This window comes from Eptesicus fuscus, chromosome 4, assembly GCF_027574615.1.
Source record: "Eptesicus fuscus isolate TK198812 chromosome 4, DD_ASM_mEF_20220401, whole genome shotgun sequence".
NCBI lineage: Eukaryota > Metazoa > Chordata > Mammalia > Chiroptera > Vespertilionidae > Eptesicus > Eptesicus fuscus.
The window spans coordinates 2257202-2284208 of record NC_072476.1 but is presented as its reverse complement, the minus strand read 5'-3'; the positions used below and the strand labels follow the sequence as shown (position 1 = coordinate 2284208).

Sequence of the window (27007 nt, the reverse complement as noted above, 5' to 3'; positions counted from 1 at the left end):
GGAACCTTCCACACCCCAAGACCCGCCCTGCTTCTTCCACTCGCCCCATTTGCATGGCTTTTCAAGAATGGACGCGAGCCCACCGCGAGCCGCGCTGTACTGTCCCTGCAGAAGTTTTGTTTCTCCGCCAGAGCTTTTCACTCCGGTTCCCAGGGCCCGCTGAGGCCTTGGTGACGGCCCTGCTGCCCCACTGGGAGCGGTCAGGGTCGCGGGGCCCTGGGGCAACCCTCGGCGCAGGGCCCTGGGTCTCCTCGCCGCCCCGCCCCGCGGTGAGTGGTGGGGCACATGCGCACTCGGGCTCCTCGCGCCTCCAGGGTTCCAGACAGTTGGGAGTTGGACCGACTTGGGCTCTGGCTCCGGCTGCGGCTCCAGCTCCCGGAGGCCCTCCTGACGGCCTGCCCTCCCGGGGCCATGAAGAAGGCCGTCGCCAAAAGCAGAAAAGGTGACTGGGGCGTGGGAGCGGACTGACCGAGCATGCCTCACTCTCCTGCTCTGTAAAATGGGAGCGCCACCCTCTCGGCCTCTCCCACCACTGGTTTACCCGACCATCATTTACGTTCAGTAAGAGCCGGGTTTCAGTGCTCAGGTCTGTGGGTTTTGACAGCCGCATACCCACCTCTAAGGACCACCGTGGTCAAAGGCCGCACCTTGGCCTACCCTTCCCCTCACCCAGCTCCTGCTCTGCTTCTGGCTTTGCCCTTTCCATGGAAAATGTCATAACGCGGGATCATATAGCATGGAGGCTTTTGAGTCTGGCTTCTTTTACTTAACTCTGCTATCCTTTGAGACAGCAGAGCATATCACAAGGACATTTCATTTGCAAGCTGGACTTGGGAGGGAAGCCCTGCTTAAGAGGCCACTCTGTATGCGCAGGACCCAAAGGCCCAGGAGACCCTCCTCTCGGAATCGCCCCTACAATCTTGCAAAGCCTCTGAAGTCGGGTCCTCTTTGACCCTAGGTTGCCTTATTTTGCAGACAGAGACTGGAGATGGGCAGTAAGGGCCATGAACCCTGCCAGTTCCCCACAGCTGGGGTGGGGGAGAAGAGGAAGCCCCTTCCTCAGGAGGGGGAGATCTCCGGGCCCCAAATACCAGCCACATGGACTTGGTAAAGACTTGGCCAGTAGCAGTTTGTCATTTGTCCTTAAAGAAAAGTGGTGTGTGTGTGTGTGTGTGTGTGTGTGTGTGTGTGTGTGAAACTCTGGAAAAAGGTGCAGAAAACACATCTCACCAGAAGCTCCTGTGTAGTGAAAACGAGTCTCCCTAAGCTTCCTCTTGTTTTAAATCACTGCTCAGTCTTTGAAACTTCCTTGTGAGTTCAGTTCTGTAGAAAACCTACTTCAACCCCTCCCACTACCCCTTGTCCAGTTTCTTCCCCAAATGCTTTTTTCCTACTGTGCATTTACACTCATGGTCATGAATGCTTGGGTGATTGCTGTAACCCCTTCATTTCTCAAGTCCACTCTGGACCCTGGTCCGTGCTCCACACAGAAGTAGGAGGGTTCCTTTTTTAAAAAAATGCAAATTGTACTGTGTTCTGTGAAAACAGCTTCTGGCTTTTCCAGTTCGGTAAAGGAGGCAGGTCTGCTCTTCCCTTGCTTCTCCTGCCTGCCCTCCTCCTCTACGCCCCGTTCCTGCCTCCGAACCTTCATCTCATTTGCTCCCTTTCACCTCCTTTGCTTAAATATTTCTGATTAGTCCTTTCGACCCCAATTCAAATGTTACCTCCTCTGTGAAGCCTGGCCTGCCTTCCCCACAGGAGACCTTGACCTCCTATTGGTCTCCCTGAGCTTTCTGTGCCTTTCCTGCACGGCCTGTGTCACAGCTGTTATTTACCGTCTCTTTACTTGACTAATGGATGTGTCTCCTCCACTAGGTGTGAAGATCTGTGAGGGCAGACACTTCTGATTCAATAAATATTTGTTAAGTGAATGGATAATGATAGCTAATGTTAATTAAACATTCACAGTGTGCTAATTTCTGTGCAAAAGCCTTTCACTGCCTTATTTAATTCTCATTACAACCCTCTGAGGTGGACACTTACTATCCTCACTTTACTGATAAGGAAACTGAGGAATGGAGATGTTAACTGCCCTAGAGGTCTACTTTAGAGCACCTCTGAAGTGACGACTGTCATGCTGCTGTTTAGACGAAGGTCTAAAACACATGTCCCTCTCTTAATCAGAAAAACAAGTCAGCCTCAAGGTCAAGTCGTCTGTGCACAACTTGAGCAAAACCCAGAAGACCAAACTCCCTGTGGGCAGCCTGGGCTTAGGCCTGATAATCATCCAGCACGGGCCCTACCTCCAGATCACCCACCTCCTCAAGAAGGGGGCTGCAGCCAGCGACGGAACACTTCAGCCAGGTGACTGTGGGTCCCCATGCCTCCAGTCCACGCACCCCTGCCTCCCTCCCACTTGCCTTCATGGAGGCTCAGGTTATTAGGTTTCAGCGTAAATGGTTATGACGATGATGACATTGAGAGCTTCCTATGGGCCAGCCAGTTGCTATCACTTATATAGCCCTCCATATTGTGCATTATTTAGTCTTTGAATTCTTACAATAACCCTCTAGGTAGAAACTATTATCATCCCCCTTTGATAGGTGAGGAAACTGAGGCTCAGTGAGTTCCTGGTCCAGTTTCACCCCATCTGGCAAGTGTAATACAAACACAGGCAGAGTGTCACTGCAGAGCTCATGGATCTCTGTGGGGAGATTTCTTCCTTGTAGGCAGTATTGATCATTATTAACATTTATTATGTACCTTTATTGGTGAAAGTATTACAGATGCCCCTTCCCTATTTTTTGAGATAAAAAATCTTTATTGTGGAAAGTATTACATATGTCCCTATGACTCCTCAACCCCCCGCTGTCATTGACGTCTAATCTTTATTATTTCTTTCCTTCTTACTCTGGGTTTTTCTTGTTTTCTTTCTAATTCTTTAAATTGTAGGGTGAGATAGTTTATTAATAATTTTTCTTGTTTCTTGATTAATTTCTCTCTCAGGACTGCTTTTGCTATATCCCAGAGATTTGGGGTTGTTGTGTGTTCATTTTCATTTGCTTCCAGGAAGTTTGATTTCTTTCTGGATCTCATTGGTAATCCATTCATTGTTTAATAACATTCGTTTTATGCTGAAACCGGTTTGGCTCAGTGGATAGAGCGTCGACCTGTGGACTCAAGGGTCCCAGGTTCAATTCCGGTCAAGGGCATGTACCTTGGTTGCGGCCACATCCCCAGTAGGGGGTGTGCAAGAGGCAGCTGATCGATGTTTCTCTCTCATCGATGTTTCTAACTCTCTATCCCTCTCTCTTCCTCTCTGTAAAAAATCAATAAAATATATTTAAAAAAAAATAATAACATTCGTTTTAGCCTCCATGTGTTTGAATGTCTTGGAGTGTATTAACCGAAGTTTATTTCTAATTTCATTCCATTGTCATTTTATTTCAACCTTCTTGAATTTGTGGAGACTTGTTTTGTGTCCTAACATGTGGCCTATCTTTGAGAATGTTCCATGTGCACTTAAGAAGAATGTATATTCTGCCTCTTTGGGGTGCAATGTTTTATAAATGTCAATTAAATTCATCTGGTCCAGTGTGTCATTTAGACTGGACCAGAAAATTAACTGTATCTTCGTTAATTTTTTGTCTGGAAGATCCATCCAGTGAAGTCAGCAGGGGTGTTAAAGTCCCCTACTATGACTGTTGATCTCTTCCTTATGGTCCTCCAGAAGGTTTTTAAAAATATATATTTAGGTGCTTCTATATTGGGTGAATATATGTTTACTAGGGTTATATCCTCTTGTTGGATCTGTCTCTTTAGTATTAGGTAGTGACCTTTGTTGTCTCTTGTGATGGCCTTCATTATGAAGTCTATTGTGTCAGATATGAGTATTGCTACTCCAGCTTTTTTGTTCTTTCATTGGCATGGAAAAATTTTTTTCCATCCCTTCCCTCTCATCCTGTGTGAATCTTTTGTTCTGAGTTGAGTATCTTATAGATAGCATATAATTGGGTCATGTTTTGTATCCATTCAGCTATCATATAACTTTTGATTGAAGCATTTAATCCATTTATATTTAAGGTTATTATTGATGGGTACTTATTTATTGGCATTTTAATTCTGTATGCCTAGGTTTCTCTCTCTCTCTCTCTCTCTCTCTCTCTCTCTCTCTCTCTCTCTCTCCTTCTCATTACAGCAGTTCATTTAGTATTTCTTTTCCTTTTTTAAAAAAACAACAGTATATTTTCTTGATTTTTTACAGAGAGGAAGGGAGGGGATAGAGAGCTAGTAACATTGATCCGCTGCCTCCTGCACACCCCCTAACTGGGGATGTGCCCGAAACCAAGGTACATGCCCTTGACCAGAATCAAACCTGGGACCCTTCAGTCCACAGGCCAACACTCTATCCACTGAGCCAAACCGGTTAGGACCATTTAGCATTTCTAAAGTGCTTGGTTTGGCAGTAATAAACTCTTTTAGCCTTTTTTTGTCTGGAAAGCTCTTTATTTCCCCATCTATTTTTAATGGTAGCGTTGCTCGGTATAGTAATCTTGGTTTCAGATCCTTGCTTTTCATTGCCTTGAATACTTCATGCCATTTTCTTCTGGCCTGTGGAGTTTCTGATGAAAAATCAGGCGTCAGCCTTATGGGAGCTCCTTTGTAGGTAACAAATTGAATTTTTCTTGCTGCCTTTAAGATTCTCTCTTTGTCTTTAATTTTTGGCATTATAATGATGATGTTTCTGGGTGTGGGCCTGTTTGGGTTCTTCTTGCTTGGGACTCTCTGTGCCTCCTGGACTCGTGTGACTTTTTCCTTCACCAAGTTAGGGAAGTTTTCTGCTATTATTTCTTCAAACACATTCTCTATTTCTTCATCACTTTCTTCCCCTTTTGGTACCCATATGATGTGAACATTATTACATTTCATGTTGTCCCACAGCTCCCTTAAGCTGTCCTCTTGTTTTTAAATTTTTTTTTCTTTTTGGTCCTCTGATTGATTGATTGATTTTTTTCTACCCTGTCTTTTAATTCATTGATCTGATCCTCAGCTTTTCCTAATCTGCTATGTATTCCTTTCTATGTGTTCTTTATTAGTGCTATATCATTCTTCATTTCCGACTGGTCTTTTTTCATAGTTATTATATCTTTTCTCATGTTGTGCAGCATCCTTGCCTGAACTGTATATCTGATAGATTATTCTGAACTGTATATCTGATAGATTTCTTATCTCTATTCTTTTATCTCTTCTTCTAGAGAACTCCCTTGTTCTTTCATTTGGGGCTTATATTTTTGTCTTCCCATTCTTGCTGCCTGTTTGGGTTGTGTCTGTGTATTAGGTAGATCTGCTACAACTCCCAGAGACCCACCTCTACCTGCAGTCTGATTGTTATTCAGTCTTGATTAGCCTTAAGCTTTCAACCACAGTTTGGGGTATGGTTTTTCCAACAGGTTGGTGAAATTGCTTCCCCTGCAGGCAAATCAATTTGGATAGTAAAGATCTGCCAGAGAACAATGTTCTCTACAGTGTGTGGGGATGACTCAGCACAGGAACCTGGGGTGGTTGTCTTCTGAGCTCCAACCCCATAGCCCTCAACCCTGGAATCTGCTTACACAGCTCTAGTCCACTCTGCTCTTCCTCTGCTGGAGCCCTAGGTTAGTGGCTGCACACGAAATTTTGTGCATTGGCCCTTTAAGAGGGTGCCTGCAAACAGTAATGCTGCTGCTTTTCACAGCCAGATGTCATGTGGGCCCCTTTCTCAGTTCCAGTGCTCTGGGTTGGAGGGACAAGCTTGGGGTTTAGACCCCAGAGTTCTCAGTGGAGTCCTTCCCACAGCTAAGATATCCCTCTGGAATTTCAGCTGCTGTCTGTGGGCACCTGGCTAGCCCTTTCATGCTTCTTTGTGGGCTTCACTTTTGTCCTTGGTTATCAGGGTTCTCTCCAGCTAGTATTCATTGATTATTTAGGATGGTTTTTCTGTATTTCAGTTGTAATTCCATTTTGGTCCTGGGAGAGCATCAGTGTAGCTTCCACCTACTCCACCACCATTTTGGAATCTCTGATGTCTCCCTTTTTTCTCCATTGACCCCTCCTAGCCTATACTCATTAACATTTAGATGTATGATCTTATTCTAGCCTCCTGAAGAAGATTATGCATTAAATGACCTTGCAGCCCTGGCCAGTGTGGCTCAGTTGGTTGGGTGTCATCCTGTACAATTAAGTTTGCTGGTTTGATTCACAGTGAGGACACATACCTAGGTTGTGGGTTCAATCCCCAGTGGGTGTGCATATGGGAGGCAACCAATTGATGTTTCTCTCATACATTCTCTCTCTTTTTCTCTCTTCCCCTCTCTCTCCAAAATCAGTAAAATATATCCTCAGGAGACAATAAAAACAAAAACAAAAGATCTTACAGATAAGGAATCAGATATTTAGAAACCTGCCCATGCTCACACCAAGGAGCAAGGATTTGAACCTTCTCTGTTATACTCCATAGCCCAAAGGCTTTATCAGTACCCCTCTGCTTCTCTTGTCTTTGGGTGAAGGAGTTTTCTATCCAGTTTAAGATGTGTTTTCCCAGTGCCTGCTCTGGACCTAGTGCTGTGCTCAGGAGTCAGGGCTGCACAATGGGATGGTAATGTGGTGAGTAGAAAAACCATTCAGCATTAGCTAGACTGCCACTTTCTAGCTCTGTGGCCTTGGACAAAGTCACTTAACTTTTGAGGCCTCAGTCACTTAATCTCTAAGTAAACCACCTTTCCAGAGATCGATGAGACTTGATAATTTTTATAATAGTACTATGAAAACTACAGTGCTATAGAAATACTGGCAATCATTTCTCTTAGGCTGGTCTTACTTAGAGGGTCTCTAGACATGCTTTTGTAAATTTTCATTTTTAAAAATATATATTTTATTGATTTTTTCCAGAGAGGAAGGGAGAGGGATAGAGAATTAGAAACATCGATGAGAAGAGAAACATTGATCAGCTGCCTCCTGCACACTCCCTACTGGGTATGTGCCCGCAACCAATGTACATGCCCTTGACCGGAATCGAACCTGGGACCCTTGAGTCTGCAGGCCGACACTCTAGCCACTGAGCCAAGCCGGTTAAGGCTATATATCATTTTTTAAAATATTTTTATTTTTAGAGGGAGAGGGAGAGAGAGGGAAACATTGATGTGAGAGGGAAACATCAATCAGCTGCCTCCTGCAGGGGATCAAGCCCAAAACCTGGGTGCGTGCCTTGACTGGGAATCAAACCGGCACCCTTTTGGTGAATAGGATAACACCCAACCAACTGAGCTACACTGGCGAGGGCATAGACTTGTGTCATTTTTTAAATAAAAAATGATTGTGGTACCGGAACCCCAGTGGATTAAACCACTGGTTTGCAATTCTGGTTACCTATTAGAATCACCTGGAGAGCTTTTAAAATTAAGATGCCTGGGCTGAAACTACCAAGAGTTTCTGAATCAGTTGGTTTGGGGCTAGGGAAAAGGGAGTTCATATATTTTTTCAGTTTATTTGTTTTTAAATATTTATATTGATTTTTATGAGAGAGGAAGGAAGAGAGAGAAGTATCAATGTGAGAGACTGAAACATCAATTACTGCCTCCTACATGCTCCCTACCAGGAATGGAGCCTGCAAACCGGGCATGCCCTGACCAGGCACCAAACCAGCAGCCCCTTTGTGCACAAGACAATGCCAACCAACCCGGCCACACCAGCCAGGGCGGCAGTTCGCCTGTGAAAGCTCCTTGGGTAATTCTAACTGCAGCTCAGGTTAGAAGCAGTGGATTAAAGAAGAAAGTATATAAATATCCTGTTATGAAACAGTTTCTTCACCTTAAAATGCAAAACGTTTTCTCCATGCGTCACTGTGTGGGGCTGGGAACAAACTGCCCGGGAGTCTGGGTTTTCCAGACGGAAGGCACTCCAGCAGGGATCCTGAGCTCTCCTTGTTCCCCTCGGCTCTCTGGGGTCAGGTGACCCCTGCTGGCGATGACCAGGATGTACACTCCCTGGAGTGGGCCGGGAGTGTTTTCATGCTCACGAAACAGAATCTCTTGTTGGGGCTACAGTTAGTGGGGTCCTTGAGGTCAGAGGCAGTCTGGAATTCATCTTTAGAATCCAGGACTTACCTTCAGTCTGTGCTTAATAAATGAATACTAATTGAGTATTTGTCCTTGATATTGTGCAAAGTGTTTCTACATTCTCTAATTTAAGCAGTTAACTGCCACAATATTTTGAATTTAATTTAAAAAGGTCTGCCGCTTGCATCTATAGATGCTTATGGTTTATTTTTACAATGCTCCTGGAAGGTAGATTATGAACTATAGAGGCTTAGAGAAATGAAGGAACTTAACACACAGAGCTGAGTGGTTAGAGGTGTCTGCCCAGGAAGCCCCTACCTTTGATTAGAAATGAGACTAACACGGAGGAAGTCCAGTGTCCCCATCCTCTTCATGGCGAGCCAGCCACTTCTCCTCGGTGTAGGCTTCAAAGACTGTAATTCATTCCTTTGACAATGATTGACATTTTTAGAGGTGATAGTCCTAAAAACCTGCTATTTCTTTAACTTCATTACTTTTCAGACCCATTCTCAACAATGTACTTTACATTTTTTCCTTCAGTGTTTCATAACGGGGTTTCATCTTGATTTCCTAATTTAGTTTAGTGTTAGCTTATTCTGGCTAAACTTTAAATTTCTTTTGGCCAGGATATTTTTAGCAGGCTCTGATATCCAGAGTCTTAAGAAATTAAAATACATAGCTTTGAAAGTAATGTACTGACTGCCATTCTTACCAGGCCACATTCATTTAGCATTTCCTGAATGCCTACTGTGTGCAGGCGTCCTGCTAGGCACTGGGATAAAATGGTGAGCCAAACCGATGTGGTCTCACGCGAAATGGAGCTTATGGAACTTACAGCCTAGTTGGGAGAGGTGGAGAAAAATCAATCAATCTATTTTTTAGTAGTGGATTTGTTATTGGATGAAGTGGGGGCTCCTTTTCCCCACTGGGTGCTGGGGGTGGAGTCCTTACGATATCTTGAGAAAAAGAATTTTTGAGACTTGGCACAGGGAGACTGAGTGATTTTTATTTGCCTGGAATTATACTCCTGGGTTTCCAAAGTCCCATTTCCCTCGGTCCAGTCACAGAAGACATGTAGCTGGGGTTTCAGTAGAGCTAGACGCAGTGATGGCGAACCTATGACACGCGTGTCAGCACTGACACACGTAGCCATTTCTGATGACACGCGGCCGCATGCTGAGGATGAAACATTTGTTGCTCCTGCGGATGAAACATTCCTAGAGTCTTGGAGTTAGTTTTTTCCTCAAAGTGACACACTACCCGAGTTATGCTCAGTTTTTTCGCGAAGTTTGACACACCAAGCTCAAAAGGTTGCCCATCACTGAGCTAGAGGCAAAGCCAGTGTGCAGAGTTTCCTCCCCACATTGGAGCTGGGTCCAGTTCAGCCTCAGGCTGGCTGCAGTCCATTTATGCATTGTGGGTAGAGTCTGCATGGCTGTGGGTCATGTGGGTGAATGGCAAGGAGTCCCACAAACTCAGAGTCACACAAATCCCAAGAGTCCTGAGAATAGTAAGAGCACAGAGAGCACAAGAAAGCAAATTCCTTTGTTCAGGGATTAAATATTCCAAATCTTCCTGCGCTTGCAGTGGCCACACCCATTCTGGCCAACCATCTCTGTCCCCAGAGGTGTGATTGACAGTAAGCACCTTTGCTAGTCCCCCCAACTTTATTGGGCATGCATCTATCTCCCCTTTGTTGGACCCCTGGAGAGTATAAAGTTGTAGCTTCCTGGTGAAGCTTCCCAAATGTCATGCCCAAAATATCTGGCCTTCCCTTTGCTCCTTCCCTATCCTATCTAATAAAAGGGTAATATGCAAATTGACCATCACTTCAACACACAAGATGGCCTCCCCCATGTGGTCAAAGGTGGCCACCACAAGATGGCTGGCAAGGGAGGGACCAGGCCTGCAAGGGAGGGCAGTTGGGGGTGATCAGGCCTGCAGAGGAGGACAGTTGGGGGGGGGGGACCCAGGCCTGTAGGGGAGGACAGTTAGGGGGACCAGGCCTGCAGGGGAGGGCAGTTGGGGGTGACCAGGCCAGCAAGGGAGGGCAGTTAGGGGTGACCAGGCTGGCAAGAGAGGGCAGTTAGGGGCAACCAGGCCTTCAGGAGAGGGCAGTTGGGGGGAACCAGGCCGGCAAGGGAGGGCAGTTAGGGGTGACTAGACCAGCAGGGGAAGGCAGTTGGGGGTGACCAGGCCAGCAAGGGAGGGCAGTTAGGGGTGACTAGACCAGCAGGGGAAGGCAGTTGGGGGTGACCAGGCCAGCAAGGGATGGCAGTTAGGGGTGACTAGACCAGCAGGGGAAGGCAGTTGGGAGTGACCAGGCCAGCAAGGGAGGGCAGTTAGGGGCAACCAGGCTGGCATTGGAGGGCAGTTAGGGATGACCACGCCTATAGGGGAAGGCAGTTGGAGGGGGACCAGGCTGGCAAGGGAGAACAGTTGGGGTGGACCAGGATGGTAAGGGAGGGCCGTTAGGGGCAACCAAGCTGGCAAGGGAGAGCAGTTAGGGGTGACTGGGCCTGCAAGGGAGGGCAGTTGGAGGGGGGCCAGGCTGGCAAGGGAGGGCAGTTAGGGGTGACCGGGCCTGTAGGGGAGGGCAGTTGGAGGGGGACCAGGCTGGCAAGGGAGGGCAGTTGGGGGGGACCAGGATGGCAAGGGAGGGCGGTTAGGGGTGACCAGGCCAGCACGGGAGGGCAGTTGCGGGAGACCAGTCCTTCAGGGAAGGACAGTTAGGGGTGACCAGGCAGCAGGGGAGGGCAGTTAGGGGCAATCGGGCTGGCAGGGGAGCAGTTAGGCGTCGATCAGGCTGGCAGGGGAGTGGTTAGGGGGTGATCAGGCTGGCAGGCAGAAGCAGTTAGGGGCAATTAGGCAGGCAGGCAGGCAGGCGAGTGATTGGGAGCCAGCAATCCTGGATTGTGAGAGAGATGTCTGACTGCCCTCAAGGGGTCCTAGATTGCAGAGGGTGCAGGCTGGGCTGAGGGACACCCCCCCCCACCACCACCACCATGCATGAATTTCATGCACTGGGCCTCTAGTCTGTCCATATGTGTGTGTGTGTGTGTGTGTGTGTGTGTGTGTGTGTGTATGCCTAAGTGACTGGCCGACTGGTAGCTTTGACATGCATGCCCACCAGGGGGCAGATACTCAATGCACAATTTGCAGGCAGATGGGGAAAGAAGCCTTGTTTTATTGTGAAGTGCTTTGTTATTTTTACTTCATTACTTTAAAAAAAACTTTATTGTTGAAAGTATTACATATGTCCCCCTTTCCCCTATTGACCCCCTCCAGCCTGCCCCAGCCCCCCTACCCCAGCCCTTCACCACCCTATTGTCTGTGTCCATGGGGTATGCATATATGCATACAATTTTTTGGTTGATCTCTTTCCACCCACCCACCCTCTCCCACCTTCCCTCTGAGATTTCACACTCTGCTCTACGCTTCCATGTCTCTGGATCCACTCCGTTCAGCAGTTCATTTTGTTACTTAGATTCCACATATGAGTGTGATCATGTGATACTTGTCTTTCTCTGACTGGCTTATTTCACTTAGCATGATGCTCACCAGGTCCCTCCATGCTGTCTCAAAGGGTAAGAGATCCTTCTTTTGTACTGCTCTGTAGTATTTTGTGGTGTAAATGTACCTAAGCTTTTTTATCCACTCATCTACTGATGGGCACTTGGGCTGTTTCCAGATCTTAGCTATTGTAAATTGTGCTGCTATGAACATAGAGGTGCATACATTCTTTCTGATTGGTATTTTTCTGATAGTTCATTATTGGTGTGTAAAAGTGCCACCAATTTCTGAATATTAGGTTTGTAACCTGCTACTTTGCCAAATTCATTCATTAGATCTGGTAGGTTTTTGGTGGAATCTTTAGGGTTTTCTCTGTACAATATCATGTCATTTGTGAATAATATCAGTTTTACCTCCTCCTTTCCAATTTGGATGCCTTTCATTTCTCCTTTTTAATATATATTTTTATTGATATTTTTAGAGAAAGAGAAGAGATAGAAACATTGATTAGAGAGAAACATTGATCTGCTGTTTCTTGCATGCTCCCCACTGGGGATTGAGCTGTAATCTGGGCATGTTACCTGACTGGGAATTGAACCAGTGACCTCTAGGTGCATGGGATGATGTTCAATCCACTGAGCCAAACAGATGGCTAGTTCTTTTATATATATTTTTTATTGATTTTTTACAGAGAGGAAGGGAGAGGGATAGAGAGCTAGAAACATCAATGAGAGAGAAACATCGACCAGCTGCCTCCTGCACACCCCCCACTGGGGATGTGCCCACAACCAATGTACATGCCCTTGACCGAAATCAAACCTGGGACCCTTCAGTCCGCAGACCGATGCTCTATCCACTGAGCCAAACCGGTTTCAGCTGGCTAGTTCTTCTTGTCTGGTCGCTGTGGGCAGGACTTCCAGCCCTATGTTGAATAAGAGTGGTGAAAATAGATATCCCTGGCTTGTTCAGGGGACACACTTTTTGTTTTTGTCCATTGAGTATTATGGCTGTAGGTTTGTCATATATGTCCTTTATTATGTTGAGGTATGATCCCTCTATTTCCACTTCGCTGAGAATTTTTATCATAAATGGGTGATGGATTTTATCGAATGATCTTTCTACATCTACTGATAAGATCAAGTGACTTTTTCTTTTATTTATGTGATGTATCATGTGTACTGATTTGGGGATATTGTGCCAGCCTTGTATCTCCAGAATAAATCCCACTTGATCATTGGTATATGATCTTTAAAAAAAAAATCCTCACCATGGATATTTTTTCTATTGATTTTTTTTTTCTATTTTAGAGAGAGTGGAGGGAAGGGGGGTGGAGAAAGAGAGAGGAAAACATTGATGTGAGAGAGACACATCAATTGGTTGCTGTCTTCACATGCCAACTGGGGCCAGGGATCCATCCTGCAACCAAGGTACATACGTGCCCTTTGGTTCATGGGCCAATGCTCTAACCACTGAACCAAAGTGACCTGGATTATGATCCTTTTAATGTATTGCTGGATCCAGTTTGCTAATATTTTTTTGAGGATTTTAGCATCTATATTCATCAAGGATATTGGCTTACAATTTTCTTTGCAGAGTCTTTATTTAGTTTCAGAATTAGAATAATTCTGGTCTCATAAGAAGAGCTTGGGAATCTTCCCTCTTCTTTAACCTTTTTGGAATGACTTGAAGAGGATAGGTGGTAGTTCTTCTTTGAATGTTTGACAGTATTCACCTGTGAAACCATCCAATCCAGGACTTTCGTTTTCTGGGATTTTTAATATTATTGCTTCAATGTTGTTTTTTTAAAAATATATATTTTATTGATTTTTTACAGAGAGGAAGGGAGATGGATAGAGAGCTAGAAACATCGATGAGAGAGAAACATCAATCAGCTGCCTCCTGCACACCCCCTACTGGGGATGTGCCCACAACCAAGGTACATGCCCTTGACTGGAACCGAACCTGGGACCTTTCAGTCCGCAGGCCGACGCTCTATCCACTGAGCCAAACCAGTTAGGGCCTGCTTCAATTTTGGATGATTATATATATTTCTAGGCAATTGTCCATTCTGCCCAGGTTGTTTAACTTGTTGGCATATAGTTGTTCATAGTATTTTCTTACAATCCTTTGTATTTGTGTGATGGCTGTGGTTACTTCTCTTTCATTTTGGATTTATTTCTGGTTAAAGGCTTTTCAATTTTGTTTATCATTTCAAAAAAACCAGCTGTAGGTTTCATTGGTCATTTGTATTTCTTTTTAAAGTCTCGATGTCATTTATTTTTGCTCTGATCATTATTATTTCCTTCCTTCTGTTGGGCTTTGTTTGTTGTTGGGCTTTGTTTGTTGGGGAAATTGAGCTTTGTTTGTTGGGCTTTGTTTGGGCCTTGTTTGTTGTTCTTTTTGTAGTTCTTTTAGGTGTAGGGTTAGTTTATTTGAGATTTTCCTTGCTTATTGAGATGGGCCTGTAATGCTACAAACTTCCCTCTCAGGACTGCTTTTGCTTTGTTCCATAGATTTTGGGTTGTGTGTTCACTTGTTTCCAGGTAATTTATTATTTTTCCTTTCTCTCATTGTAACCCATTTGTTTACATTTGTTTCCAGGTAATTTATTATTTTTCCTTTCTCTCATTGTAACCCATTCATTGTTTAATAATGTGCTATTTAGCCTCCATGTGTTTGAATGTTATTTAGAATTTTTTGTGGTAATTGATTTCTAGTTTCATGCCATTATGATCTGAGAAGATGCTTGATTTCATTTCAATCTTCTTGAATTTGTAAGACTTATTTTGTGTCCTAACATGTGGTCTATCTTTGAGAATGTTCTGTTGTGTACTTGAGAAGAATATATTTTGCTGCTTTGGGATGAAATGTTTTGTAATATCAATTAAATCCATCAAATCTAATATATCATTTAAGTTTCCTGTTTCCTTGTTGGTTTTTGTCTGGAAGATCCATCTATTGAAGACAGTGGGGCATTAAAATCCCTTATTATTATTGCATTGCTATTGATCTCTCTCTTGATGTTCATCAATATTTTCTTTATATATTTAGGAGCTCCTATATTGGGTACATATATATTTACAAGGGTTATATCATGTTGTTGGGTCGATTACTTTAGCATTGTGTAGTGACTTTCTTTGTCTCTTTTTATGGCTTTTGTTTTGAAATCTATTTTGTCCGATATAAGTATTGCTACTCCAGCTTTTTAAAATGTCCAGTTACATGGAATATATTATCTATCCCTTCACTTTCATTCTGTGTCAATCATTTGTTCTTTAGTGGGTCTCTTGGAGACAGCATATAAACGGGTCATGTTTTCTTATCCATTCGGCTACCCGGTGTCTTTTGGTTGGATAATTTAATTAATTTAAAGTTATTATTGATGGACATTTATTTGTTGTTATTTTTTCTTTATACTTATGTTCCCCTCTCCTTTTCCTTTCCTTTTTAAAGCAGTCCCTTTAACATTTCTTGCAATATTGGTTTGGTGGTAATGAACTCCTTTAGCCATTTGATGTCTGGGAAGTTCTTTATTTCATCTTCAATTTTAAATGATAGTCTCGATGGATAGAGTGTAGGTCCTTTCCCTTCCTTCCTTCAACCTTATGGAACCTCTCTTGTAGGTAACTGACTGTGTCTTGCTTAAAGGCAGCTTCTCTCTTTGTCTTTAAACTTTGCCATTTTAATTATGATGTCTTTTATTTTTTTAAAATTCTTTATTGTCTTCTCCCAGCCTGCCCCCAGCCACAACCTTCATCCCCCCAGCTGTCTGTGTCCATTGGTTATGCTCATGTGCTTATAACTTCTTTGGTTGATCTTTTACACCTCCCCCGCAAGCCCCACCAACCCTCCTTTGTCTTCCCTCTGAGGTTTGATGATCTGTTCGATGATTCTCTGTCTCTGGCTCTATTTTTATTCATCAGTTTATGTTGTTCATTATATTCCACAAATGAGTGAGATCATGTGATACTTATCCTTCTCTGACTGGTTTATTTCGCTTAGCATAATGCTCTTCAGGTCCATCTATGCTGTTGCAAATGGTAGCAGTTCTTTCTTTTTTAAAGCAGCGTGGTATTCCATGGTGTAGATGTACAACAGCTTTTTTTTATCCACTCATCTACTGATGGTCACTTAGGCTGTTTCCAAATCTTAGCTATTGTAAATTGCACTGCTATGAACATAGGGGTGCTTATATCCTTTCTGATTGGTGTTTCTGATTTCTTGGGATATAGTCTGAGAAGTGGGATGACTGGGTCAAATAGTGGCTGCACCATCTGCATTACCACCAGGATTGTATGAGGAATCCCTTTTCTCCACATCCTCATCAGCACTTGTCATTTGTTGATGATAGCCATTCTGATTGGTGTGAGGTGCTGCCTCATTGTCATTTTGATTTGCATCTCTCTAATGATTAGTGACTTTGAGAATTTTTTCATATGCCTCTGGGCCTTCTGTATGTCCACTTTCGAGAAGTGTCTATTTAGGTCCTTTGCCCATTTTTTTGATTGGATTGTCTTTCTTTTGTTAAGTTGTATGAGTTCCCTATAAATTTTGGAGATTAAACCCTTATCATATGTAACATTGGCAAATATGTTCTCCTATGCAGCGGCATCTCTTATATATTTTTATTGCTTTCAGAGAGGAAGGGAGAAGGAGAGATAGAAGTATCAATGATGAGAGAGAATCATTGATTGTCTGCCTTCTGCACGCCCCCTATTGGGATCAAGCCTGCAACCTGGGCATGTGCCCTTGACCAGAATCAAACTGGGGCCCTTCAGTCTGCAGGCTGATGTTCTATCCACTGAGCCAAACCAGCTAGGGCGATCTCTTGTTATTTTTTTTGTGGTTTCTTTTGCTGTGCAGAAGATTTTTATTTTGATATAGTGCCATTTTTAAATTTTCTCCTTAGTTTCCATTGTCCTAGATGTGCTGGTAAACATATTGCTATGAGATATTTCTGATATTTTGCTGCCTATGGATTCTAAGATTTTTAGGGTTTTCTAATTTACATTTAAGTCTTTTATCTACTTTGAGTTTATTTTTGTGTATGGTGTAAGTTGGTTGTCAAGTTTCATTTTTTTTCCATGTATCTGTCCAATTTCCCCAACACCAATTATGTGCTCTTGCCTCCTTTGTCAAATATTACTTGAGCATAATAGTTTGGGTTGATTTTCAGGTCCTCTGTTCTGTTCCATTAGTCTATATGTAGGTTCTTGCACCAGTACCAGGATGTGGTGAGAACAGTGGCTTTGTAATATAACTTGATATCTGGTATTGTCATCCCTCCAACTTTGTTCTTTTTTCTCAGGATTTCTGTGGCTATTTGGGGTCTTTATTTATTCCATAGTAGAGGCCTGGTGCATGAAAATTTATGCACTAGAGCGGGGGGTGGGGTCCTTCAGCCCAGCCTGCCCCCTCTGACAGTCCTGGAGCCCTCAGGGGCAGGAGGCAACCTGGCGATCGGGGGAAGGCAACACCCCATCACAGCTCTGCTGCTGCCACTGACGGCACCATAAGCCTCAGCCGGCCCTGGTTACCTGTGCCTTGGGCTGGCCCTGGGCGGCTGGGGGACTGAGGGGACTGGGGGACTCCAGAGGCAGGTACGAGGAGTGGCCGGGCCTGCCTGGAGGTGGGGCCGGCCTTGCTACAGGTGCCTGCGGCCCTGGCGGGGTGGAGGAGACTGGGTGCCACCATCTTGTGGTTGTGGGTGCTGCCATCTTTGAGGGCTTGGTAGTCAATCAGCATATTCCCTCCTTATTGGCTGTGGGTGCCTCCATCTTTGAGGGCGGGGCAGTCAAGTAACATATTCCCTCCTTATTGGCTGTGGGCGCTGCCATCTTTGAGGGTGGAGCAGTCAATTAGCATATTCCCTCCTTATTGGCTGTGGGCGCTGCCATCTTTGCGATGGTGTGAGGGTCAATTAGCATATTCCCTCTTTATTAGATAGGATAACCTTTTGGAGAGTTTGTTCTAGGTCTGTGAAATATGCCATTGGTATTTTAATTGGGATTGTGTTGAATCTGTAGGTTGCTTTAAGTAGTATGGACTTTTTAATGATGTTGATTCTACCAATCCATGAACAATGGTATATTCTTCCTCTTGTTTATATCTTCCTTTTTCTTTCTTTCTTTTTTTTTTTTTTTAACCTCTTGTAGTTTTTTGAGCACAGGTCATTTACCTCCTTAGTTAAGTTTATTCCTAAGTATCTTAATTTTTTTTGTTGCAATAGTATATGGGTTTGTTTTTTTAGTGTCTCTTTCTGTGAATTCATTATTGGTTTATAAAAATGCCAACAATCTGTGGGTGTTAATTTTGTATCCTGCTACATTGCCAAATTGATTTATTAAATCAAGTAGTTTTTGATGGAGTCTTTGGGGTTTTCTATATACAATATCATGTCATCAACGAATAATGAGAGTTTTACTTAGGGGGCGTGCAGAAGGCAGACAATCAATGATTCTTTTCCAATTTGGATGCCTTTTATTTGTTTTTCTTTTCTAATCACTATGGCTGGCACTTCCAGTACTATGTTGAAAAGGAGTGGTGAAAATGGGCATCCCTGTGTGGTTCCTGTTCTTAGAGGAAGTGATTTTAGTTTTTGCCCGTTGAGTATGATGTTGGCTGAGCCGCGCCAGCACAGCCAAGGGTTCGGCGAGCCTGAGTGAGGGCTGGTGAAGGATGAAGAAAAGACAGACAAAAAGAATAAGCTGGGTCTAGGTGGATCTTCTGTGCCTGGCTGAGGCCACAGAACAGATCCAGACTGCAAGCTGATGCTTTATTTTATAGTCAGAGGTAATTTACAACATTTTTGCAAATTTCACTTGTTTTGGCAGCACTTGTTGCACCTCCCACAGTCCATTAGCTACCCAGAAAAGATCTAGAGAGCAGTCACAAGATCAAGCTTAATTATGATAAGAGGACTGTGCCCTCTAAGCTGGGACTTGTTTTCGGCTTTGCCAGCAGGTCAGTCCGAGGCTTAACCCTATAACCGCTCCCTATAGTTGGCTGTAGGTTTGTCATAGATGGCTTTTATTGTGTTGAGGTATGATCCCTCATTCCCACTTTGCTGAGAATTTTTATCAAAAAAGGTGGTGGAGCCGAAACCGGTTTGGCTCAGTGGATAGAGCGTCGGCCTGCGGACTCAAGGGTCCCAGGTTTGATTCCGGTCAAGGGCATGTACCTTGGTTGTGGGCACATCCCCAGTAGGGGGTGTGCAAGAGGCAGCTGATCGATGTTTCTCTCTCATCGATGTTTCTAACTCTCTATCCCTCTCTCTTCCTCTCTGTAAAAAATCAATAAAATATATATTTTTAAAAATGTGGTGGATTTTGTCAATGCTTTTTCTGCATCGATTTGATAATGTGATTTGTGTCTCTCAATTTGTTTATGTGACATATCACATTTATTGATTTTGTGGGTATTGTACCAGTCTTTCATTCCTGGAATAAGTCCCACTTGATCTTTTTAATGTACTTTGGATTCAATTTGCTAATATTTTGTTGAGGATTTTAGCATCTATGTTCATCAGGGATATTGGCCTGTAGTTCTCTTTCTTTGCAGTGCTTTTATCTGGTTTTGGGATTAGAGTAATGCTGACTTCAGAGGAAGACCTTGGAAGTGTTCCTTCCTCTTGAATTTTTTTTTTAATAGTCTGAGGAGGGTAGTTCTTCTTTGAATGTTCGTCAAACCTCTCCTGTGAAGTTGTACAGACAAGGCTTTTGTTTGCTGGAAGTTTTTTGATTACTGCTTCAATTTCCTGAATATTTATCAGCCTATTCAGGTTTTCTGAATCTTTCTGATTGAGTTTTGGAAGACTGTATTTTTCTGGGAACATGTACATTTTGTCTAGGTTGTCCATTTTGTTGGAATAGAATTGTTTGTAGTATATTTTTATAATTCTTTGTATTTCTGTAGGGTTGGTTCTTACTTCACCTCTTTCATTTCTGATTTTGTTTAATTGGGTCCTCTCTCTTTGCTTCTTGGTGAGCCTGACTAGAGGTTCATCAATCTTGTTTATCCTTTCAAAGAACCAGCTCTTGGTTCTATTGTGGGTGTTTTTGTTGTTTTGCTTTTTGTTTTGGTCTCTTTGTCATTTATTTCTGCTCTGATCTTTATTATTTCCTTTCTTCTGCTTACTCTGGGCTTTTATTGTTGCTCTCTCTCTCTAATTCTTTAAGTTGTAGGGTTAGATAACTTATTACCAGTTTTTCTTGATTTTTAAGGTAGACTTGTAGTGCTATCAACTTTCCTCTCAGGATTATTTTCATCGTGTCCCATAGATTTTGGATTGCTGTGTTTTCATTGTCATTAGTTTCCAGCATGTTTTTCTTTCTTCTTTGACCTCTTTGGTAACCCAATCATTGTTTAATAGCATGTTATTTAGCCACAAGTGTTTGATGGTTTCTGATTGTTTTTATTGTATTTGGTTTCTCACTTGATGCCTTTGTGATCTGAGTAGATGCTTGATATGATTTCAGTCTTCTCGAATTTGTAGACTTAGCCTATGTCCTAATATGTGGTCTATCTTTGAAAATGTCCCATGTGCACTTGAGAAGAGTGTATATTCTGTGGCTTTGGTGTGAAGTGTTCTAAAGTTGTCAATTAGTTCCATTTAATCTAGTGAGTCATTTAGGATTGCTGTTTCTTTGCTGATTTTTTTTTGTCTAGAGGATTTATCCAGTGATGTCAGTGGTGTATTAAAGTTTCCTACTATGATTGTATTATTGTCAATCTCTCCCTTGATATCTTCCAGGAGTATATATATATATATATATATATATATATATATATATATTTGGGTGCTCCAGTGTTGGGTGCATATATGTTTACCAGAGTTATATCCTCTTATTGAATTGCTCCCTTTAGTATTATGAAGTGGACTTCCTTATCTCTTGTTGTGGCCTTCAATTTGAAGTCTAATGTGTCAGATATAAGTATTGCTACCCTAGCTTTTTTTTTTTTCAATTTCCATTTGCCTGAAAAATTTTTTCCCATCCCTTCACTATCAGTCTGTGTGAGTCCTTTGTTCTGAGGTGGTTCTGTTATAGACAGCAGATATATTGATCAGGTTTTCTTATCCATTCAGCCACCCTATGTCTTTTATAAGTACCTTGAGCTAACTGATTGCGTGACTGGAGCTCCCACCCTATGTCTTTTGATTGGAGCATTTACATTTAAGGTTATTATTGATAGGTACTTATTTCTGGCTATTTTTATTCTTTATGCCTGTGTTCCTTCTTCCCTTCATATTTCTTCTTTTTTACAACAGTCCTTTTAGCTTTTTTTTGCATTGCTGGCTTGGTGGTAATAAACTCCCTTAGCCCTTTTTTATCTGTGAAGCTCCTGATTTCACCTTCAATTTTGAGTGATAGCCTTGCTGGGTATAGTATTCTTGGATTTAGTCCCTTGCTTTGCATCACTTTATATATTTCATTCCATTCCCTTCTGTCCTGATGTGTTTCTGTTGAGGAATCATTTGATAGTCTAAAGCAGTGGTTCTCAACCTTTCTAATGCCACAACCCTTTAATACAGTTCCTCATGTTGTGGTGACCCCCAACCATAAAATTATTTTCGTTTCTACTTCATAACTGTAATTTTGCTACTGTTATGAATCATAATGTAAATATCTGTATTTCCAATGGTCTTAGGCGACCCTGCTCTGAATTCTTTCTCTGACAAATTGTTTACTTTTTTTCCTGGTGATTCCTCCTTTTCTTTCATACAGGAGCTGTTTCTTTGTCTTCCCATTTTTGCTCCTCTCAGGCTGTCTGGTTATGTGGCTCACTCTCTACCACATTGACCAAAAGGCACAAAATACAACTCAACAAAACACAACACAGAGGGAACAAAACATGAATGCATTCACAACACTGATAATCCCAAATAAAGGTGTCCACCAGAGAAAAGAGAATTAGCGGGGAGAAAACACCCCAAAAATTATAGTGAGAAAAGAAAAAAAAGGTAAGAAAGAAAAAGAATGGGAAATATATATGTATATAGGGAGAAAACTCCACAAAACCAACACCTAAAGTAAAAAATGCAATGAACAAACACGGAGGAAAAAAAAAGGGGGGGTGGGAGGGACTGATTCTGAAGGAGCAGAGCTTATTTCCAGAAGGTAAGGTAAAGGAATTGAATGAATAGGGGAATGGCCATGATTCAGTATAGAGGAGGTAGAAAGAGAATGAGTGTATAAAAAGATAAATAAAAAACAAAATACTCAATTAAAAAATGTAAAATAAAAAATAATTAAAAATAACACTAATTTAAAAATATTTATTAAAATATATATTTAATTTTTTCCCTTTTTTTTATCTATCTATTCATCTATTTTTGGTAAAGGAGAATAGAGTAGAGAGCAGATAAGCCTGAGTTTGGTGAGTGAAACTAATTAAGCTATTAGAAGAAGAGAGCAAGCGAGGAGAGGAAAAACAAAAGCATAAAATAAAAAAAAATCTAACAAACAATCAAATAAACAACAACAATAATAACAAGAAAAATGGGCTAGTGAAGAAATAGAAAAGAGAATTGATTTGGAGCAGGGGAGAGGAGATTAGATATATGTGTAAGCCAACAGAGAGCACTATAATAGTAATGTATCAATAAAGCAGATAAAGATCAGTTTTTAACAAGGAGTAAAAAGGAGAGAGAAAACTAAAGCAGGAACAGGAGAAGAGAAACAGGATGAAAAAGGGAGAAGTGAGGAAGAAAAGTTTGGCAAAAAGCAAAAAATTAGATAAAGTAAAATAATGATAATAAATAGAATGTAGAACATTAATTAAAAAAAGAAAGGTTAAAATAATAATAATAAAATAAATAGAGAAAAAATTTAGTTTCTTAAGTAGAAGATAAAAAAATAAAAAAGTGAAGTAGTGAAGTTTGTTCTCTTCAGCTGAGCGTTAATGCCCCATGAGGGCTGGTTTCAGACCCCTCTCTACTATTCTGTCTGCCACGTCTGTTTCCTGTTAGCTAGTCAGCGCCTTGTTGAAGTTCCCAGCGATCCACCACTCCTCTGTGTCAACATCCACAGCCTTGGTTTCAGGCAGGTGAGATCAATCTGCCCGCTTTGGTTTTTTGCCTGGTTTCAGTTGTATTTACACAAGCATCTATTTCTGACATGGGCTCCAGGTGGCGGTGTTGCTTTATTACTTTCCGGGATGAAATGGCCCCTCCATCCAGTCCCTGAGGGCTCTCTGGGGGCAGTCATAATCTTTGTTTCCCTGCCAAGCTCAAGGCTGGGTGCAGCTGTGCTGCTAGGTGGGGCCTGGTCTTCAGGAGAAAAATGTCTATTCAGGGTTGGAGGGACAGGACTGTCATAGAGCTGGCTTCCTGGTTGCCTCTCCTTATTTTGCTCCCCAGCTTCCACAAAACCACCTTCCCCTGGACCGCAGCCTCCATGAGTGTTTGTAATTGAAAGATCCTATGCACTGGGTTTAGTGAGTAAAAGCAAGGAAAACATAAAAACAAAGCAACCACGCTGCTGCGCATCTCTTCCCCCCACATTCCCCCTCCCCTGTACTGTGTGGGTGCAGAACTTCAGCTGCCTTTCTGGGCACAGCCTCCCACCGCTGTGGGCTTAGATCTAGATTCACTGGCTGCCAGCAGGGAATCCCCTGTGGACCCCCTTCTACAGTCGAGTGTTACATTTGTCCCCACTGGACATGGACTTGGTGCAGCGCAGTTTCCTTCTGACCCTCTAGTCCTGGTTGCACGCTTCTCTCTCTCCAGCCCAAATCCCCGATCCTACCTTTCTCTAGGCGACCTCTGACCTTTCCGGCCACAGATTGTCTCACCAGCTGTGTTTAATTCACCAAATTCCAGGTGGATGTTATTCGATTCAGTTGTTTCTTCTATCTGCTCCGTGAGAAGGCACAGGACCCATCTGCCTATTTGGCTGCCATTTTGTCTCCCCCTGGACAAACTTCTTAGGAGCCCATGGCTGGGGAGGCTGGAGTCTCAGTGTTGTGGGTTCAAAGCCGAGGCAGCAGGTCCCTGGCCGGTGTGGCTGTAGGGTCCCAGGAGGTATCCGAGGTCTCCCTGGGTGGAGATGAGGCTGGGCTCCCAGTCACAGCCGCTCTCCCCTTCAAGATGGCGCGGTCTCTGCGGCAGAGCCGACTGATCTGGGAGAGATTGTAGCGGTAGTAGAGGCTTCCCGGCCAGAGGAGCCTGGTCTGCTAGCCCCCAACAGTCCTGTGAAATATGGCTGTCACACACACACACACACACACACACACACACGCCCCACACATCCACACGGTCCCTCCCTCACTCACACTCTCCCCTCACTGACACCTGTCAGCTGCCATCATGGATCTCCGAGGCTCCCTTTAGCTGCCTCTACCTGATAGCTATTCTGCCTCCCCCTGAGGTTGCCTGGCCTTCTTCCAGAACCTTCCAAAGACAGACTGAGACACAGCTAGGGTTCCCCTACTGGGGAATCATGCAGTCAGGCACTCAGCAAGGGGAAGTAGCCTCCGCTCAAAGCCGAACCAACTCCAGTCCCCCTGGGGGCACTCACGGCTGGTTCAGGGCGGATTCGGCAGCTGTCGCCTCTGCAGGAGCAAGCTCAGCTGTCCTGGGCGCCAGGGGACAGATCTGAAGAGTCTCCCACTGATGATGATGCCTCTCAGCCTGCAGGAGGGCAATGAGCACTTCGTCCTGGTCCCAGAAAATAGCGTCCAAGGGTCTCCCACTTAGAATGTACCTGCTTCGAGCTGCTCTCCCTGCGTCCCATGGAACTGTGCCCAGCAGGTGTATCTGGGACTTGGCTGGGCTGATCCAAACGGTTCCCCAGTGGGGGTGGTGTGGCAAGCAGTATGAGGGGGCGGGCACTGCTCCTTCCCGGGTGCAGCGGGCTGAACTCGCAGCGGGGCCTGGGTTTGCCTCCCCGCAATGCCATCATCCAGCTGCACCTGCCGCCTGGCTCCTGGACAGGCCCCTCCCTGGGAGATGCTGTCCAACATCCTAGCTCTGTGTGGTCCCCCATTCCTCCCCCGTTCCACACACACACACACACACACACACACACACACACACACACACACGGCCAAACCAGCTGGTCAGGGCAGGCCCAGTGGCTCCACAGGTCGCGGGAGGAGTGTCAGCTCTGTGCTCCTGGAGGGTGCAGTCCGAGCCTCCCAGGCGGGCTGGATCCCCACCGACCCCCACCGCCAGGCACCACACAGGCTCTGAGCTGGGGATCTCCATGCGAGGCTGAGACCCACACTCCTAGGGCCTCCGCACCTGCACCAGGTGGCCCTCGCTTTCCGCTCTCTGCCCTTCTCACCAGGCTGGGTGTGGCTTTTCCTGGACTCCGAGGCTTATAGTATTTCAGGTTAGCTAGTCTTCAATTGGCTTCTAAGGTTGATTGCTCTGTAATTTAGCTGTAAGTCTGGTTTGGGGCTGGGAGCACGTGGGAGCAGCTTCCAGCTACTCTGCAGCCATCTTGGAACCTCGGCAACTTTTAAAGACCAAAATGGAGAGTTTCCTCCACCCTTCTAAGAATTTGTTTTCTTTAATACAGGGAACTGTTGTCAAATTATCTTTAAAATGTTTTTTTCTTTGTAATTCTTAATGAGTTGGGCATTCCACTGCACCCCTGCTGATGTCATGAGGGAGCGGCCATCAGCATTGCAGCCCACAGACAGCCCACAGGGCAGTCCCCTGAATCTCTCTCTTCTTTTTGCTGTTAATCCTTGCTGGAGGGTATTTTTTGGAGAGAGTGGAAGAGAGGGGGAGAGACACACATCGATTGGTTGCCTCCTGCATATGCCCCGACCCAGGCCAGGGATTGAGCCTGCAATCGAGGGGCGTGCCCTTGTCCGGAGTTGAACCTGCAACCCTTCAGGCCATGGGCACACTCTAACCACTGAGCAAAACCGGCTAGGGCCGCCGGATCTCTTTAATGGGTTCAGAGAGTTCTCTAGCTAAAGGTTGGCGCAGCATCTGCTGGGCAGTGTTGACAATCTCATCAAAGTGTATTTCCACGGTGCTGACTAGTATTCTGTTTGTTTCTTTCTGTTTCTGGCGTGCTTTGCGGGCTTTGATGATCAGGGCGGAGGCAGACGGCACTACCTCAATCAGGGCCTGTTCTGAATGGTCAGTTCCTCAGACCCTTCCAATCAGCTGTTGCCTTGGCAATGTCATCACCAACCTTTTTTTTGAGACAGACCCAGGGGGGCCGATTTTGGGGGCCAGGGCAGACATGGTACTGACTTTCCCACCAGTGTAGCTCAGATGTAGGACTTGGATCTCATTGGAGTTGAACTTCGTGGGATGGTGTCACATGAACCCAGATTTGGGTGTCTGGAGGAAATTGCAGCTGAGCCTCTTCTGATCCAAAAGCCAAAAGAGTTCTGGAAATGTTTGTTTCTGATAGAATCTAGCACTATGGAAATATGTCCTTGGCATCCCTTGGCGGCTTCCTCTGGGATCAGCACACTGCCCAGTTCTACAGCACATGTGATGTAGGTCCAGGGAAGGCACCTCATCCTGAGCTTGTCCTCTGAGGCTAGGCTGCAGCTGTCTCGGAATGAGGGTGACAGTGTTTGCGAGTTCCCACACACACAGAGGTGAACACATCCTTCGGGACTTCTTTGAAGTCACTTCATCTGATGTTAGTTTTAAAGTCTCCATTACCACTTGGCAGAATGTTAGTGCTAGTTAGATCTGAAGACTAAGATTTTACCCATGTGAGCCTGTTCTTAAAAAGCAGTTTCTCTGTATTTCTTCTCTTACTGAATACCCTTGTAGCAGTCAGGGATCTTCATTGCAAGCAACATAACAGTTCTGTTAAGGCACTGAACTTAGAACATCGAATCGGACAGATTTGCCAGAAAGGCTGGAGAACCAGGCTTGGAAAATGGTGAGAACACAGGGCGTGTACAACTGCCCTGGAAAGTGCAGCTCCTGCTCCAGGTTTGGGGCCCAGCGGGGAGTGCCCTGTGGCTGGGTCAGGTTTATATGCTCATGCCCTAGCTGCTGGTGGTAGAGAAGTAGATGCAAATGAATAATTGGTCTTTTTAGCATCCAGTTTAGGGGTTCAGGGGCTTTCTGTCAAGATGTGGTTCTCTTCCCATCTGCTGCGGATCAGAAGGTCCATAGTTGAGCATCACACTACCCTCCCTGCCCAGCACTGCTCTGAATAGGGACCTGCTGTCAATCCCTTTGAACCAACATACTCTCTGTATACACATCTTAACCTTAATTAAAGCATACCAATTGTCCAAGGTTTCTTGCAGAATTATTTAATACTAGAGGCCCGGTGCATGGATTCGTGCACAGGTGGGGGTCCCTTGGCATGGCCTGTGGGGATTGGGCCCAAACCAGCCCAACCAGTCCAACACCATCTGCTGCTCCTGCCTGCCGCTCCCGCTCATCCAGACCCACTGCACCTGCTGCA

The 27007-nt window shown here is 44.3% G+C and overlaps 1 protein-coding gene across 1 annotated transcript in view; it reads left to right on the top strand.

Annotated features, from left to right (window-relative positions):
- Positions 1-285: 285 nt before the first annotated feature.
- Positions 286-27007, top strand: part of PDZD9 (PDZ domain containing 9) — a 34841-nt gene continuing 8119 nt past the window's right edge. Inside the window, exons 1-2 of the mRNA XM_028127361.2 lie at positions 286-442; positions 2185-2364. Coding sequence (XP_027983162.2) covers positions 286-442; positions 2185-2364 — 337 coding nt within the window. The remainder of the gene's footprint in view (positions 443-2184; positions 2365-27007) is intronic.